General features: G+C 47.2%; 1 protein-coding gene across 2 annotated transcripts in view; it reads left to right on the plus strand.

The window, feature by feature from the left end:
* The first annotated feature begins 3,449 nt into the window (after positions 1–3,449).
* EGFR (epidermal growth factor receptor) overlaps positions 3,450–18,269 on the plus strand; it is a 195,010-nt gene continuing 180,190 nt past the window's right edge. For both annotated transcript variants that reach the window (XM_061198320.1, XM_061198321.1), the window contains exon 1: positions 3,450–3,613. In XM_061198320.1, coding sequence (XP_061054303.1) covers positions 3,526–3,613 — 88 coding nt within the window. In that variant the 5' untranslated portion in view covers positions 3,450–3,525. The remainder of the gene's footprint in view (positions 3,614–18,269) is intronic.

The following is an 18,269-nucleotide window of genomic DNA, read 5'->3' on the forward strand; positions in this document are numbered from 1 at the left end:
TGCCAGAGATAGGTCTCAACTCAGAGTCAAATGCAAATAACTCGACTCAAAGGGAGAGGAAACCCGGAAAGCCTGCCACCAGCACCGCCCAGGAACCTCGGCAGGGTTTCTGAGTGCACTGACTCTTACCTCTCAGAAGCAGGTAATGTCTGCTCACAGTGTAAAATTGTAAGTGTGTAAAAGGACAGACATTTGAAAAACAAGTCTCCCTCTAACTCCTGACCCCCAGCTACCTAGCTCTCCTCCCCAGTGACAATTCTTGTGTCTTCTTAAAATATATCTTTAGAAGAGCTGTTGAGTGCGCGTACATTGAAATGGGAACCTGTTTTAGACATGCACGTTCTTAGAGAATTTTAGGATTGGAAACGATCTGGTTCAGCCCTTAATTCACAGCTTCCCCTCGCGCTCTTTCTGCACACAAACCTCTCTATGGATGGAGAAACACTTTCCACTTGGAGGCAGCTCAACCCACTTTTAGATAACTCCAGTAGTTTACAAAAGATATTTTTTTTAATTCTGAAATCTGCCACTCTGGTGTTTCATCCTCTTCAATTCCTGCTTTGACCTCAAAGGCCAGAGAAAACAGGTGGTCAAATGCCTTTTGCCTAAAATGGAACTTAAAATATTTGAAGCCCTCCCACTGTCACCCTGCCAAATAACCCCGGCTTCTCCTCCCCTTCCACAGGGTGTATGGTTTCAGGGGATTCACTGCCATGTTCCTTCCAGAAAGGATTAAAGTCTTATTTAAAATACTCAGAAACTTCTTCAAAGAGGAGAACTGCTCATTAGAGGAGGGGAAAAAATTTCTGATCTATCGCTGGCAAAGTAATGAACAGCCTGTGTTATGAAAATGGATGGACCACAGAAGATTTAATGTGGGATGTACTACAGTCTCAGTGCATACTTGGTGTGCACGGATGCTTTATGTAGGAATTTTGGGGCCAAGTAGAAATTTTGGTTGTACCTTCTCTAAGAAGTTTTCAAGATATTGTGAAATAGAATTTGGGGGCCTGAAGTCTCCATGTGTCTCAGGTCTGGAAAAGTGGCAGTATGAGAGTGATGAAGGACGTGGCCAGGGTTTGAGTTCAAGGCTGGCCTCATGACTAGCAAGGATGCTTTGGGACTTTGGGCAAGTTATTTACTTAACCTTTCCCAGCCACAGCATCATCTTGCTATAAAAGGCAGACAAAAGCGTAACCTAGCTCATGGGTGGTCAGATAAGCTAATTTCTGATCAGTACTTAATACAGTGGAGTCAAGGCTGCTCCTGCTATTCCTGTGGTGGTGGTAGGGGCAGCTTTTGCTTGGGATATGGCCCAGGATGTGACCTGGGATCACATTTTGCAGAGGCTGGGTGCCCGAGCATCCTGTCTACAGGGCCCAGTCTGGGCAAAGCTCCGTTCTCTCAAGAGGATGTCATTTCCGTTAGCTCAGCCACACGGTTTTTTTCTTAACAAGTAACACATCCATGAGTACACTCCACTCCACGTACCTGTCAAAGAGCATAAAATCATCCTGAATGTCACCCCTCACATCACAAGCTCAGAGGAGAAACTGAACCTTCACATACATGTCCCAGGAGGATGCTGAGCTTTCCCGTTCCTCTCCAGTCACTGGGACCAACCCCGTATTGGTTCGTGTGCCTGAAGTGTCACCCTGCCTCTTCACGTAATTGTTCTCACAAAGCTCTGCTTCTTGAGATGCCATCAGGTCGTATGGAAGGATGCACTATGAAGGTTGTTGCTCTCTCCTTTTGGGAGAGTCATGGGAGAAATCCCTGTGCAGTCTTAAATATTTGATGTAGCTTGAATAGCTTGGTGTTTTAATGGACAGTATATTCGTGCTACCACACAAACGTTTCCTTGACAATGGCTTAGGGCCCAGTCTGTGGCCCTTGTTGAGTAAATGCACAGAATTTCTGTGAGCAAATCTGCTACGAGACGCACCCTTGGCTGCATTCTGTGCCCCCAGTGCTGTGTGCCTTGGTGTCCTTCTCTAGCAGGTTGTCCTTTCCTGAGGTTGTTTCTTTACAAACCACTTTAAGTCCTTGTTTGGAGTGTGTGGAGGGGACCGAAGCCACAGACTGCAGAACGTACACAGCCCCCTTCATCCACGGGCTGGATGAGTTCAGCAGGCTCAGTGGTCGTCCTGATTCATTAAAACAAAGAAACAAACACAGATGACTCTAAATTTAAAGAAGTCCCAGGTTCCATGGACTTGCTGCCTGGGAAGGAAAGATGTAAAGTTCTGCTCCTCCCACCATAGGAAAGGTCCTGCTTTAACTCCGCTTACTGTAGGTTTGTGATTCCTGCTTAAACAGCAGGGAGACCAGAGCTGAACCGCCTGAATGTCACAGTGGACCTGGTGAGGAGAGGGAATCTGGCTGTAGACAGGCGGAAGACATCTGTCCTGTAGGAGGAGGAGCAGTAGGGTAAGGTGGGCTTTGCTGAAGGAATTTAGCTGAAAAGTTCCTGCAGCCCGAGAAAGCCTAATTTCTTCTAGCCGAGTCCTTAGTGGGTTTCCCTGGCTTTTCTCCTGCTTGAGTTACAGCGTGGTTGTCTCTGGGCAGAGGGGCACCTAGCTAGTGTTTGTGCTGAGCCTTTATTCTCAGCGCTTGACTTTTTGAAGTGATTTACTGCATGGATTTGCTTTTCAAGTACTTCTGGCACACGAAATGCTGCGGGCTTCTTCGGTGCCCATGCACTCGTTCAACACACATTTTTCCAAGGCTAGTCTCTGTGTCAGGAGTTGGGTGCCCTTATTTCAGACGACTTCGAGGGTGCCTGACGGGATCCGAAGGACCCTCGGACTTGAGAGCGCATCTCAGAGGCCAGGCACCCACCGCATCCACGCGGGCGCGGCTAACTACCTTCTTGGAGGCCAGGCCGCCGCTGACCCCCCACTGGGATCCCGGGGTGCTCAGAGGAGCTGGGGGCCAGAATAAATCGGTGGTTTCCCCCCTAAGTACCATCATCCGGCCTTGGCCTAAGGCTCGGCCAGTTTGCCCGGAGCTAGAACAAGTTTGCTCCGCAAGCTGGAGGGAGGAAGAAGGGAAACGGGAACCCTGGCACAAAAGTGGCTCGCAGTAGGCTGGGTCAACGAGACAGCAGGGAAGTCCGCGAGGACCCGTCCCGAGGGACAGCGCGGGGAACGCCCGGCTCGGCAATGAACTCCCGAGGCCTCGCTCGGCTCCGCACGCCCCCTTCCCGGGCGCCGGGCTCCCGGGGCCGCCGCTGTCCGCCTCCCCCTGTCCTGCCGGCCGACGCTCCTCCCGCCGGTTCCTCCTCCGCGAGGCGCGCCGTCCGCCCCTCCTCCCGGTCCCTCCTCCTTCGGCTCGGCCTCCCAGCGCCCCCGCCCCCGCCCCAGAGAGCTAGACATCCTGGCGGCCGGCGCAGCGCGCAGCCTCCGCCCCGGCTCGGTGCGCACGCCCGCGGCCCCGCGCGAGCCCCGTCCGCCCCGCGCCGCCCAGTCCCGCGCCCCGTGCACGGCAGTCGCTGCGTCCCGACCGAGTGCGGAGCCCGGCGCGATGCGACGCTCCGAGGCGGGCCGCGCCGTGCTCCTGGCGCTGCTGGCCGCGCACTTCCAGGCGAGTCCGGCGCTGTTGGAGAAGAAAGGTAAGGCTGCCCGCGCCGCCGTCCTTCCCGTCCTGGGCGGCCGCGCTTCTGCCGGGCCGCCGAGGAACGCGCGCCTCGGTTCCGGGCGGCGGGGCACCTCGGGCGCGAGGCGCGGCGGGCCGAGGAGCCCGGAGCGCGGCTTTCCCGTCCGCTCTCCTGCCCTCCGCCGGGTGGACGCCCCGGCGAGCGCTTGGTGCGGGGCGGGTGCGTCCCGGCACGTGCGTCAGCAGTCAGCCCGGGCCCGGGGGCCGAGGAGAGGCGCGGGGTCCATCCCGCCCCCTCGGACCTCCGGAACGGGAGCGGCCCTCCGCACCCGCGCCCCGCCCCCGGGTCGGCTCTCCGACCCCGCGAGCCCTCCTCCCGGCGCACCCTTGACCCGGAGGCCCGAGAGCTCGTCCCGGACACCAGCCACCTGTGCTGCGCGGCTGGGAGGGCCGCCTCTCCCTTCGGCACGGCCCGTCCGCGGCCCCCCCTGCCGCCGCGAGCTGCCCCCGGCCGTCCGCGCCCTCCCAGACGGCGGGCTCTCGTGAGTGGTGGCTTCCCGGGACTCCCGAGACTCGCCCCCACCTGCAGCCTTTGCGCCGCGTGTCCGGGCTGCGCGGTGGAGTGGACAGAGCGGTGGGACCGGCCCCGGCGCGACAGCAGGGTCCTGGTGCGAACGCCCCAGGGGCGGAACCCCTCCTGGCCGGGGCCCCGCGGTTTCAAAACAGGACTCACAGCAAGCTTTCCTCCTCAAAATCCAGAGATTTTTCTCTTTGGGATGTGTCTTCTAGCTTTTTGAAGAATTTGACATTAGGCCAACCAAAATATTAAACTTAACTTAAAAAAAAAAAAAAAAGGATTGATGTCCATGGTTCACGTGTGCCCTGTCCAGACCCAACATGAGCGAGTCTGGCTTCGTGACTACCGACCATAAACCCACTTGACACGAGAAACATGCCTCAGAAGGTTTAATTGCACAATTTCAAGATCGAGCAGCGGGGTTCCGAGAGTCAGGTCTGTACTTGCTGTTGATGTCATTGGCACAGGGAGTTGGGTTTGGGGCTGAGCGCCTTTGCTGTGGGAGCGCTAAGGCATAAAGCAGTGGTTCCCAAACTTTGCTGCAAATTAGAATCACTTGGACTTTAAAACAAAACAAAACAAAACAAAAAAATGACGTCTGGCTCCCACCCGCAGACTTTCTCATTTCTCTGGTCTGGGGTGAGATCTGGCATCTGTGTTTTAAAAAGCTCCTCCGGTACTTTTGTTGGGCAGCTGGGTTTGGGAATCACTGGCAATAGAGGTAAAATCTCTGGAGAGATTACCTGCCAATTTAAAAAGCTCTTTTGGGACATCTGGAGTTGTAACAGTCTTGCAAAAATATGGGAAAGAGGACGTGGGGGTGATTTCAGTAATAAGGGATTAGTCTTTTCACTGAAAGCTTCTACTCCTCCGAGTCTGACGGGCTCCCCTACTACATGCTGTGAACCCAGGAGGCTGTGGTCCTGCTCCTGAATCAGTTGACAGTAGGGTTCTTTTAGGCAGGTGGCAAGGGGACCCCATCCTTATTTTAAATTAAACTCTTGGAGTGCCTCCAAAGCATCACTTTTCTCACTCCAGAAATGTTCCCAGCGCCTCGCTGTTACCCCTTTGAACACTACTATTAGTGCTTGGAGATTTGTTTCTAAGAAATATATAAATACCACTTAATTTGCCTGTTAGTCCCATGTTTGTTTAAAACAGAATCCTCCTGAATAGAATAGTGAGAGTAGGTGAGCAAATGTCATTGGGTTAAAGTAACATAAAAAGACCAAAGTGTAAGGGACCCATATCAATCAAATCTAGTCAGTTTTGTTCTAGAAAATTTACTCATTTTAGAGAGATTTGTTTGGTTCTAAGATATGGTGTCTTTTGTTCTTACTGCACTTGGTCCTGTCAGACACCGTTTTAAGCGTCCTCTTAATCCTTACATCAACCATACGAGGTGGGTCCTCTCATTATATATGGGGAAACTGAGGTACAGAGAAGTGACTTTCCCACAGCTAGCAAGAGGCAGAACCTGGATTCAAACTCAGGCCTTCTGGCCCCAGAGCTTCCCCCAGCCCCTGCCTGTGCTGTCTTGTGTGAGTTCTGGTCTTGGGGGAGCCCTGTCGGTGTGTGTGATGTAGGAAGCTGGCAGGGGAGCAGGAGGACCGGGGATGGGGAGCCCGCCCGGCCCGTGGTCTGGACTCCTGCCCCCGGTACTCAGGGGGCACCTTTTGTGGAGGAGCTCCATCACCAAGTGAGCCGTGACCATGGAGATTGCTGGAGGGATGTTGAGCAAGCCCCTTGCTCTTGCAAAACGGAAAGGTGAAGGCGCTACTCCGGAAGTGATCCTGGGTGGTATTCCCAGCCAAGCCAGCCTGCCTGGCCCCTCCTCTGAGGACATCCTTGGTTCAGTAGGTCTGGGCTGTATTGAAGAGGACAAACTTGGGGATTCCAAATTGTATCCAGAGCGAACCCTCCTTCCTCTAAGGAGACCAGAGGACTCCCACTCAGTACTGGCCCGGAGTCCAGGAGCCTGTGTCCTTATTCCCGCTCTGTGTGAAGGTGGACATGTCCCTTGCCAGCTCCAGCTTCTTGAGTCCTCATTTCTCAATTCAACGAATATGTATGAAGTGCACAGAATGTGCCGGACATGATGGATTCAAAGGGGCAGGGGTGATCTTAATGGTTTCTGTTGTTGCTTCCAGAGTGGTTCTTTGGGCCACTGATGAAGTATTAGTAGATTGCTTTTCAGATCTGAAAAGGAGACCAGCGTCTGTGTGTCTGTCATCTGTCCACACCCGGGTAGCTCCGTCTAGCAGGAACAGGCTGATAGCTCCCATCGGCTTCGGACTGCCATTTCAGGCTTCATATGTTTAGTTTTATAGTCCATAGATTTTCAAAAACTTATTCTGAAGTTTGAAGAAGCCGATTGCCAGAATCCATGGTGCTGTGTAATTAGACTCGGTCCATGTGATGGCACTAACATGTTTTAAAATGTTTTTAGAGGTAGTGTCAGTAAAGAGGAAGAATTCTGCCCTGTTTAAAAAGAAAATACTCTTTGTTTTTCCTTTGATCAAAGCTCCAGGACCAGCAGCTAGTGTCTGAAACTTTCTTGACAGGAGTGGCAAGCCAGCTCTAACATTAAATTGATGATCATGGTGTTTAAGAGAAGCTGGCCCCATGCTGGTGCCCCAAGCCCTGATACGGGGGCAGGATCAGAGCATTGCGGACACACGGCTTGTTGAAGGACACTTAAGAAATCGGCTGGCACTCGCCCTGCGGCTTGCTGTGAACGTTGTGCTTGTGTGTGTGTTTGTGTTTTCATTTGGACTTAGTATAGTAGAAACGGGCTTATGGTTTCACTAATAGAGGTATGTTTTGAGAAGAGGTCCAAGTTCTAGAACATGGCTCACCCATGTGTTGTTTCCTTGTAGACACAGTTTAAAAATTATATTATGCCCCTCAGATTTCTACTGAACAAATCCCATTTTCGTTTTCTTCTGTCACTTGTGGACATTCGAAATTATGATAAGAAACATTTTTGGTCTCAGTTAATTATTACTGGTTTACTTCTGAACCATCAACACACATGGAACAGAACTTACATCTTAGCTTGTTCTCGTAGGTCATTCCCGTTTGCATCGGAGCTTCTGCCCATACCTTCTTTTTCATCTCCCTTCTAAAAGCTTGTCTTTTTTGAGAAAATTCCTACAGTTGTCTCTTTGCACAGCATCTAAGGATAGTCTGCCATCCAGCCCATGGGCGTAAGCAGGTGAGCTTGAATTCGGGCAAGGATCCAGGCTTTGAGACTTATGCCAAATAACCGGTTTGACTGAAATGTTCACATTTTCAGAGTCATCAGGTCCAGCTTCCTTACAACAGGCTTAGATAGAAACACTCGATTCAGTTGTCTAGAAAGTTCCCTGAGCCAGCTGGGGCAGGAGGGGTAGCTGGGGCCGGCAAGCAGTGGTGCCTTGTTTACTTAGCCTCATTAGAAGCTAAGAACTGGATTTGACGTTTTAATCTCTGAAGACGCTGAAGTATAAGATCAAATGTCTGACCCTGCTGACTGAGCATCTGTGAGTTGCATATGCTTAAAATAAACTTTACTCCTACCAAATTTCAGCAGCGTGCTTAAGAAAGTCGTCTGTGAAAGCTTGAGTGTGGGGTAGAGTTTCCTTCTTTGCCCCACATTATATCCCATTTTGGTGGTTTCTCATGGAAAAACCCAGAGTCCAAGTATCTCTTCTGGCTATATCTGGAACTTGTCATTATCAAGAGTCTCAAATTGCAATTTAGTGGACTAATGGTTAGGTGAGAATGCCTTGTACCTAGTTCTTGTTATAGCCACAATTGCACCTGTTACTAGGGGGCCAGCAAACATGGCCTTGATTTCGTTCATTTAATTTAGTTTATTTAATTATTATTACATAAGTTAACCACTATTGTTCTTCCTTCAAATAAAAGGATGAGTATTACTGTGTATTACAGCCTTGGCTTTTATTTGCATTTTTTTCTTTACGTTCAAGCCATGGTGACAGTGTGTGCTGTTCCATCCACATTTTGAACTCCAGGAATGAATCTGACTTGATACTTGCCCTTAAGTGTCTAGAAGTCAAGTATGGGAAGAGAGATCTGTAGATAACAAGTGTGAAAATGTCACAGAAGCGATGATAGAATTCCATGCAGGATAAAGAAGTCTTCTGGTATTTAGTCCTTGCTTTGAATTCTACCTGGAGAGGGGGCCAGGTATAGCCCCAAATGGAAGGGATTACTCATTTGAGCCTGCAGAGGGCTATGGGTATTTCCCCAGAGACTATGACGTATGATGTGAAGGGCATTCCGAGAGAAGTGCCAAGAGTAGCAAAGTCCCGAAGAGCACTGGTTATTCAGTGTGATGGGAGGAGAAGGGAGAGTTGACGAGCCTGCAGTTCATGGGGAGCTGTGTGTGAAGGGAGGGGCACCGTGGAGTTCGAAGCTAGGAACTGGCGTGATGTGTTTGGTGTTTCGGAAAGATGACTCTAGCAGGATTGTGGGGGATGGATTATAGGGGCAACAGTAGCACTAGGGAGATGGGTGACTCCTGCGGGTGAAATGATGTCGCAGGACCAGTGAGGTTGCAGAACAAGAGACTCGGGTAGATCTGGAGGTAGAGCTGATTGATAATTGTGTGTAACGAGTATAAGAAATGGAGAACCCCAGGATGCCACACAGGAAGCCTGGACAAATATAAATCCATTCACGGAGGCTGCAGACGCTCCAGGAGGGATGGAGTCGATTGGTGGGGTTTGCAGCGCTCAGATGGAAAAGTCCAGGTGGCAGTAGAGCGTACAGGTCTGGAGCCCAAGAGAGCAGTGTGGCCTTGAATTGTTGTTCTATTAGACGTTTCAATGGCAGGCGTTGTCTTTGGCTGTAGGACAACTCGCCCCAGCCTGTTTTATGCTCACTGCCACCATCCATACTGAGCCTGGCCAGGTTGTAGATCACCAGCTGCTTTTCGGACTAGGCTGCTGTGGTGAGCAGCCTGATGAGGTGCAGTTATCAGCAACCGATGAATAATGTATCGTGCATCGAAGTTCGCTGGGAACTGTACTGGTCTACTACTGCACCTCCTCAGATGGGAATCCGCCACGTCTTATTTAGGACAGCATCGGATTACTTGGTTTTGTACATTAGTGACTGAACCGAAAAGACCAGGAGGTGACTCCTTTTCTTAAGAGCGGCAGCCTTTCCACTTTGAACATCCCTTAGAATCACCAAGGAGCTTCTGAAAAAGAGGATGCCTTGCTGCACCCTAGGCCGGTCCAGTCAACATTTCTGGAGGATGGAACACCGGCACATACTTTTTAAAACTCCCTGGGGGGTTGTGATGAGTGGAGTAAGTGGTGTGTATAGCTTGTGGCAGAGAAGAAATTTTGTCTTTGTTCTCTGATTCCCGTGTTTTACTCATTACATGAGCTTCCTCAAGAGTGAGGGGCTGGTTTATATTTCATTAATAAATGAGTCTCAGAGTTGCATGTTTTTCATGAACTGATACATGAGAAGTCTACTACAGTGGCTCTCAGAGTATGTCCCAAGACAACAGTAGTAGCACCTTGAACTTAGGAGAAATGCGCATTCCTGAATCCCCAGCCCGGACCTCTGAATAAGGCACTGGGGGTTGGGGCCAGGGTTCGAGAACTGCTAACATGCTGCCCGCAGGCCTCGAGCTGGGTTCTGGGTACACACTAGAGGAACGCGGGAACTGTGCTCGGCCTTGCTGGATGCACAGTTTGCAGGGCTGAGCAGGGGGGAGGGACATGTGTAGCACAACGTCTCGTGATAGATGTGATGGGGGTTTCGGTGGGAGCCCAGAAAAGGGGCTGCGTTTATCTCTGGGACAGCGGCAGCGTCTCAGAAAGAGGACATTTAGCTGGACCTCAGAGAATGAGGTTTTGCCTGGTCTCCATGCGAAGGGAAAAGAGAGAGATGATACTGTGGCTGGCAGTCCTGCAGCAGCCCCGCCATGGCTGGCCACTTCATAAAGGCACAGATGAAGACTTTAGCATTTCCTGCTTCCTTTTCTAAATGAGCATAAGGAAACTTACAATGTCAAAAGTAAAATGCCCGAGAGCTGACACATTTTATATTTAAAAAATAAAATGATCATTTGGTCATCTTCTTAAAAATTAACCAGATATGAAGGATTGAACTAGAATCTGGATTATAGTTCATAGTTTTAACATTCTCCCCAATAGCAAGATTTGTCCCTAAAACTTGTTGTGAATAAGAAAAATGACTTCGTCCGATCCTTTATTTAACTCCTACTACAGAAAGCAAGGAGAAAATGGCAACAAAAGTCTGCATAATTCTAGACACAATAAATACATGTTGAATCACATTGAACTCAGAAAATCTCTCAAGTTAATCGAGCCACTATCAATTATGAATTAGAAGACATCTGTTTCCTGATTCACTGTTGAAAATTGCACAGGTTTACCTGTTTCTTTGCGGAGGTCATTTGGAAACAACCAGGCGGATTTGTAACAGGATTAATGACTGCGGATGCTCCCTTGTGCACTCATTCCTGCCTTTAATGGAAGTGGTTCTAGACCACTGTTTACTTAGCAGTTGTTTTAAGAGCATTTATGAAGGATTTTATTTTAATCACAGAAATGTGATACCTGAAGGTTTTACTACTATGGACATGCAGGCCTGCACATGGTGGATGATGTCATGATGGCCTTAGCAGTTGTAGGCCTTTGCACATGCTATCATTATGACCACTTGCTGAAGTTCCTTTCTTTTACTCTAGGTTTTGGAGAAAACTGATGCATTGCATATAGTCTCTCCAGTATGACAAACTGAATGTATGTGAAAAACTGCATGTTTTAGTTTCTTTGCCCTCACTCATAAATTTATCTCTACTTTAGTGTCTGGAATAAAAACAAATCATTTATTGAATCTGTGCAAGTCCTTAAGGACAGGCAAGTGTTCCCAGAAATCTCTTATAATTGTAAATGGGATTTCAGAAAGTTTTGCAAAAAAAAATTTTTTATATCACAAACCTGGTTTTGCTTATTTACCAGCAAATGTGGAATACCTGAAGTCTGTAGGGAGATTTTATTGCCATACCCTTTCTGCATTTACACAGTGTCTCTTAGTTCATTTGTATGCATCATAAGCTAGAGTAGATGGCTAAAATTGTGCTGAACAAGATAAATTAAACTATTTTAAGTTTCTTCTAGTACTAACTTGTAAGATCCTTTCTTTTTTTTTAAACTAAAGTACACTTTAACATAATATTAGAAAGTTAAAAAATTATCACCTCTTCCACAAAAAAAGAAAAAAACACCCCACTAGTTTTGATTAAGTCCAGATGAATGACAGAGAAGCAAAAGGTGGTAGTCTAGTCGAAGCATTATTGTATCACCTGTTGGTATTTAAGGTATTGATTTTTAAATACAATGCATTTCAGAACTTTTTCTTGGCTTTGATTTGCTACAGAGTTAATAGAGAATCAGAAACCTTTCCTTATAGTTACTTCCGATTTCTTTCTCTTGCCATTTCCTGATACTTTAATAGACTTTATGCATGGAACATATTTACAAGTGAGAATAATGTATTACCTTAATCTGTCCTCCCTCCCTTGCCTTCTTTGCGTCCTTCCTTTTCTCCTTCCTTTCTCTCTTTCTTTCTTTTTGGAAGCTGTTATGAATAAGCGTTTGCAGAGAAAGAAAATTTCGACAAAAGATTGCAGTGAAAAACTTTGATGAGTGACTGCAATAATATACTACGTAATTTTTTTAAGTTAGAAAGTATCAAAGACATTCAGTATTTATGATTATTTTTTGTACAAATAAGCATATTCTTGTATCATTCCTTAAAAGTGGTGTTGCTAAAGTTTTTGTTAGTATGTAGCCTAATGTATTTGTCCCCCAGTAATCTGTTGTTAGTTACAATAGGAAGAGAAAACAGATTAGAATCTACCTTCCTAGTTTCAACTTCCAAAAAACAACTAAACCAGATGGTTCTGAGCCTCCTGCCAGCTGGAACTGTCTATGAAATTCAAAGCAAATCTAAATGCATGCAAGATATATATTTAAACATGTCGATAATAAATGTATTGTCCCTATAATTTAGATGCTAAAACACTGATGTCATCAGAATAACAATAACGCCTTGCATTTACACAGCACTTCACAGTTTACAAAATGCCTTAATATCCATCTTTCCCAGGCTCCCAACACCCCAACGGGATGGAGATAATTATCCGCATTTGAAGGTGCGGGACCCAGGCTCACAGGGGTCCTGCAGTTTGCCCATGGTTACTGGGCTAGTCAACACTTAGGTGCCGAGAGCTTTTCCTGCTTCACAACACACGCTGTCTCCCGACACGTGTAACACATCTGACACAGGTGACGCATCTGACACGGGTGACATCTGACATGTGTGACACATCTGGCACGGGTGACACATATGACACGGGTGACACTTATGACACCTGTGACACATGTCACACGGGTGATGCATCTGACACCTGTGACACATCTGACACGGGTGACGCATCTGACACGGATGACGCATCTGACACGGGTGACACGCTGTCACCCGTGTCAGATGTCCCGCACACTCTCCTTACCCTTCCTCTGAGATGTCCCTGGTTCTTCGCTGTTGATGCTTCCTATCATTTTTAGTCCTGTTTGTGAATCAAAAAACTAACATAGAGCATTCCTCAACATTTCTGTTATACATCTATTACTTGTTTTTAATGCCCCTCAGAATTCCTGCTCTGTATTGTTCCTTTCCCACTTTTCCTCTTGTTATGAAGTATTTTTTGAGAGTTGTTTCTTATATATGTGTTGTAATAGCCTGTTTCATAAGATACAGGCATTGAATTTATGAGCCTTGAAGACATTTACTTTAGAAATTAAAAGTATAACTTTATTTTAAAGAGTCATAAGCTTATGTAAATTTGCCAGACCTGTAAATACTTGAAGAAAAAATGAGGGGAGAAAGCACCTTGATGTAGCAGTTGGGTCAATTCACAATGCGTGTGGCAAAGTGTGCTAATTTACTTACACAGTTGTGCAAAGAATCATATTCTGTGATTTAAATGAAGCACTTACTTCAGTTCATTAGGGTGTGTAAACAGCTATGATGAAAAGAGACACACTTAACAAACAGTGTGCTTTCCAGGGATGCTCACGTCTACGTCACACCCTTTAGACAAAGCCATTCTGGCAAGTATCATCCTTGGAAGTGTGGACTTTAAGGAGAATTTATTACAAAAATGAAGCTGTCCCACTTTGAGGAGCTTTGTTGGTTAAATGGATGGAACAAGGAACATGACAGTGGGTGGGCCCCTCGTTGATGGAGAGACACCTTTCCTCAAAGAATTTCCAGATAACAGTGTTCATTCTCCTCCGTTACAAAGGAAGGAGCTTTTTTCGGTTATTGTTTATTCCTAACATAGTGGAAACTTTTAGTACTCCAGCAGAAATTCCCCAAGAGCATGTTTATATTTCATAATTATCAAGTGAAATAGGGAAAAGTTCTGTATGTAAGCTGAATAATATTTTTTTACTTTTTAATATTTATTTATTTAGGCTGTGCCGGGTCTTAGTTGCAGCACACGGGATCTTCGTTGCAGCATGTTTAGTTGCGGCATGCATGTGGGATCTAGTTCCCTGACCAGGGATCGAACCCAGGCCCCCTGCATTGGGAGTGCGGATTCTTACTCACTGGACCACCAGGGAAGCCCCTGTAGGCTGACTAACTGATCTTCAGTTGCAGCCTGTGTACTCAGGTGTAGGGGCTGTCACTGAGAACGGGATTTTTTGCAGCCTGAGATGGCACAAACCCTTACAGTGAACAGGCAGCTAGTATATTGATCTCAGGGCCACTTTAGTAACTGAGCCTCTAAGTCTTGCAGAAGTTACTTGGGCAAAAGCTATGCCATTTCACCTTCAATCAGCAAAGTCTGCCCAGCCAAGGCAGAACAGACAGTTAAGCGATTTGGTGAAACGGGACGACGTAAAGAGTCAGTCAGATGAGTTGCTCAGATTTTCACTTCACTTTCGGCCTCCAGAGACTTTCTCTTGTTTAAATGCAAATTTAATGATGTCCCTGGCTGGGGGAGGGCATTAAGTGAGAAAGCCCCAGGTTGATGGAGGACTTGGGTGGGTATCTGAGTCCATGTTCCCTCGTGACATAGGGATTGTCCTTAAAGTCTTGGCTAGGAAAGCTAGGTTTTTAGGTTGTTGAGCAACAGCTACTAAATTGTCATAATGTTGCCCAGTTGCAAAAACAAAACATTCAAACTATAGCCAGGGAAATAAGTAGTCAAAAATTCAAGGTCTGAACCATCCTAGGAGCCAATGAGAATGGGGTGTTTGATGCCACGGTGGGGACAGTTCTCAGGAGTGCGTTCTTCTGTTGCAGTTTTTCTTTCTTCCTTGGACTTCATTTTGGGGAGAGGTTGGACTTTATTCCCCTTCTAGGCTTGCGTCCTCTCATCTAGGTGACAAGGGAGAGGTAGACCGAGGTGGCAACCACAGTGCAATGCAATGGTGGTTAGCACAGGGATGCCGAGTGCATGTTTGTTGAAGTTTCACAGGCTGGGTGACTTCTGGACACTATGTACAAGGTTGCTTTTTAGTTAAGAGAGAACCACTGGGTACCACGTAATGTAATAACAGTATGCAGTCCTGATCTCATGACCGTCACGTGTCCTGTTCACGAGGTGTTCTGTCGAGCCAGAAAAGGCCCAGGCTGAGTTTAAAAGGAGCTTTAAAAGTAACAGATGATAATTAATTAACACCCAGTGGTTTTGAAATGAGCCATCAAAATGCCAACTCAGCAGCGTCTCTCAGAGATGGGGAGAGGGTGGGATGATGAAGTCCGTCTCTGTCTGAGGAAATGGCTTCGTGCGGTGAGCTGGAAGCTGCGTGTGGTCTCGGGGGAAGAGCGTGTCTACAGATGCGTTTCCCCAGCGTTTGATCGGTGAAGTTTCGTTCTGCGTAGAACTCCGCGTGCCAACACCTCTGCCTCCTGGTGTGGCTTGGCTGGCCCTGACAGGTGGGAGTCGTGTGCATCCTGACACACGCGGCTGGGACGTTGGCAGGTCGGCACGTGTGTGCCACCTCCAGAGACGTGCGACCACTGCCCTCTGGCCGCCTGTGACTGTCCTCGCTCTGTTGTTGGTGTCATTTTGCCGCAGATGCTTCTGGTCACTTATCAATTTGCTGTGCCCACTAGTTGGTATAGAATTGATTCTCCTGAAGAATGTGTATCCATTTATACGTTGGGCGCTGTAAAGTGGAATGTGTATGCCATTTATTAAAACGTCATTATTAAATGGGGAAAATGTTCTGGGGTTTCTTGACTCAAACAGGGAAAGAGGACACTTCCTCAGCCAAGAATTGACTGCATTTGTGGGGTGAAGAGGACTCACCAAACCAGAGGTCAAAAAAGCCACATGTGCCAATTGTTCAGGGCTCTTGGAGTAACTGCCCCCAAAACAAAGGCTTCCATCAGGTGGATGTTTGTGAATTTCACTGGTTCTGTGTCCAAAATGATCATGTCTATGAGTAATTTTTCCAATCTAAACGTTATTATAATAAGCTAAAGAATGCATTCGACCAGCGATTCTAGGAGTAATCATCACCAACATTTGACGGATGACTTTTTCATTCTAGAAAAGGCAATAATAACGTTCGTATCGCTATCATCTGTTTGATGTTAAATTTTTTGTAAACAGGAAAGATAAAATGTGTACATGGGACTGAAATGTAAATATACAAAACAAGGAGTATATCAGAAAATCTCTAGATCTGCTGTGTGGTTCTTTTTCTGGACAAAAGTTACTTACGGAGGCTCTGCATCCTGCACACTCACAGGACGGCGTGGGGTCTGGATCAGTCTCCCCTTGGTTGCTGGGCACGTTGGCCAAGTTGAGTAACCCCGTGAGTCCTGTTTTCCTCATCTGTAGAATGGAGACAGTAATGGTGCTTATCTCCTGGGGCTGCCCAGAGGATGAAAGGAGATGGTGTGTTTAGAGGATGGAGTCCGTTCCGGAAGAGCCCACTGTTATCACTGTGTGAAGTGCTGCTGACTTGCACTCTGACCTCTGACCCTCACCACGACCTTTATGATCCCTGTTGTAGATGGGGAACCTGGGGTGGGGCAATGTCACACCACTCACGGAGCTCATCCACCCAGGCAGCGTGGCCCTGGCCCCTGCCCGGGAGCTGATGTCCTCAGCAGTTGCAGGTCTCTGCCCCAGATGCCCACCCTGGCTCGGGGTCCTCAGGAGGCCATGGGGCCCAGGCAGGGAAGGCTCAGTGGACCCACTCAGGGCCTCAGTTTCCCTCGGAAGAGCATTGTTGCTGTTTTGTTCCTGTACAGCCCTGGGCCAGTTTTCAAAATGCTCCTGATTTCATTGTACAACCTGATGATTTATTCCTGTGCTGTTTTCACGTTAGCACGTTTATTGCCGCCACTGTGAAGGCCCATTTCTCGTCTGTTTTGCCTGCTCACCCTCCTTTCATCACTGCAGCTCACATGGCAGTGATGGCCACACACGTTTCCCCAGCCTTTATATCTTCATGGTCCCCTGGACAGATGCCCTGCCGGGAGCCCTTGGCCCTTTCAGCCACAGTTCAGTTTCTAAAGAAAGAAAAAAATGGGTCTGTGTTCCCTCTTTCAATTATCATTTGCTCTGAAATTAAGCTGTTTCAGGTAGTGCTTAGTGCACGTGTGGCGGGTCCCGAGCTTCTGCAAATGTCCTGCCCAGGGGCCGCTGCCTTCATCTGAGGCACCAGCCTCAGAGCTTCCTTTGCTTTCCGGTTCTTCACCAAGTTTGTACTAAGGCCTGCAGGTGCTCTTGTGGAACCAGGAAAATGTACCAATTCTCTATCTATCATTTTATTTATCATTGTTTTTGAATTTGCAAGATAACAGATTGGTCATGAATGAACATGCTAGAGACTTGCTATTTCCTAGCAGCAGCATATAAAAGTTATTTTTAAAGTTGTTTTAAATCTGTGAGTAAAAATAAATTGCTTTTGCTGCAAGAAACACCAAAAATGGAAAAGCTTAACAGTCCAAAGACGATAATTTATCTCATAGGCATTGTTAGCAGCGTAGCTGCTTTAAACAGTGAGAAGATTTATGAGACGCTTGATTTACAACTGGGTTGAAGGGCGTTCTAACCTTCATGCCAGGTCTCGCCATCCTTGAGCTTTTTGGAGTCACACGGCACAGTCGTGGAGATGTGGCTTGCCTGTGAGCGGGCCATTTGAAAACAGGCAGGACACACAGGGAAGCAGTGAGCGCTCCTGACACGTAAGCCTTTGGGAAACAAACATTTATTTTCTTAGAAAATTAACTTTATGGTTAGCTCTTTTTTTTTTTTTTTTTTTAAAGCATGGGAGAAAAGAAAATGTGCAGTTAGGAAGGTTAGGATTAAGGAAGTAAACTGCTGTACCTTCCCTAGATAACGTTTGAGAGAATAAGTTCTTCACTTTCAAAACACACTTTAGGGCTTCCCTGGTGGCGCAGTGGTTAGGAATCCGCCTGCCAATGCAGGGGATATGGGTTCGAGCCCTGGTTCGGGAAGATCCCACATGCTGTGGAGTAACTAAGCCCGTGCGCCACAACTGCTGAGCCTGCACTCTAGAGCCCGCGAGCCACAACTACTGAAGCCCATGTGCCACAACTACTGAAGCCCACGCACCTAGAGCCTGAGCTCTGCAACAAGAGAAGCCACTGCAATGAGAAGCCCGCACACCACAACAAAGAGTAGCCCCCGCTGTCCGCAGCTAGAGAAAGCCCACGCACAGCAATGAAGACCCAGTGCAGCCAAAAATAAGTAAATTAAATAAATAAATTTTTTTTAAAAACACACTTTAGAGTAGGTATTTGTCTGAACTTAGTATTTGGATCTTATTTTTTTCTCAATAATTTTTTTTTTAACTTAATAGAGATGTTCAGAAGACTTTTGAAATTGTTGTAGTCCTTAGACTAAAAATAAAACACTGACCACCTTATGTAAATATGAATGGTGGTTTGCTGCAACAGCAAAGCTTTTTGTTGTTAACTTTTTATTTTTCAAGAATTACAGATTCACGGGAAGTTGCAAAATAGGCACAGGGAGGTCCTCTGCACC

The sequence above is a fragment of the Eubalaena glacialis genome, chromosome 8 (genome assembly GCF_028564815.1).
Source record: "Eubalaena glacialis isolate mEubGla1 chromosome 8, mEubGla1.1.hap2.+ XY, whole genome shotgun sequence".
Taxonomy (NCBI): Eukaryota; Metazoa; Chordata; class Mammalia; order Artiodactyla; family Balaenidae; genus Eubalaena; species Eubalaena glacialis.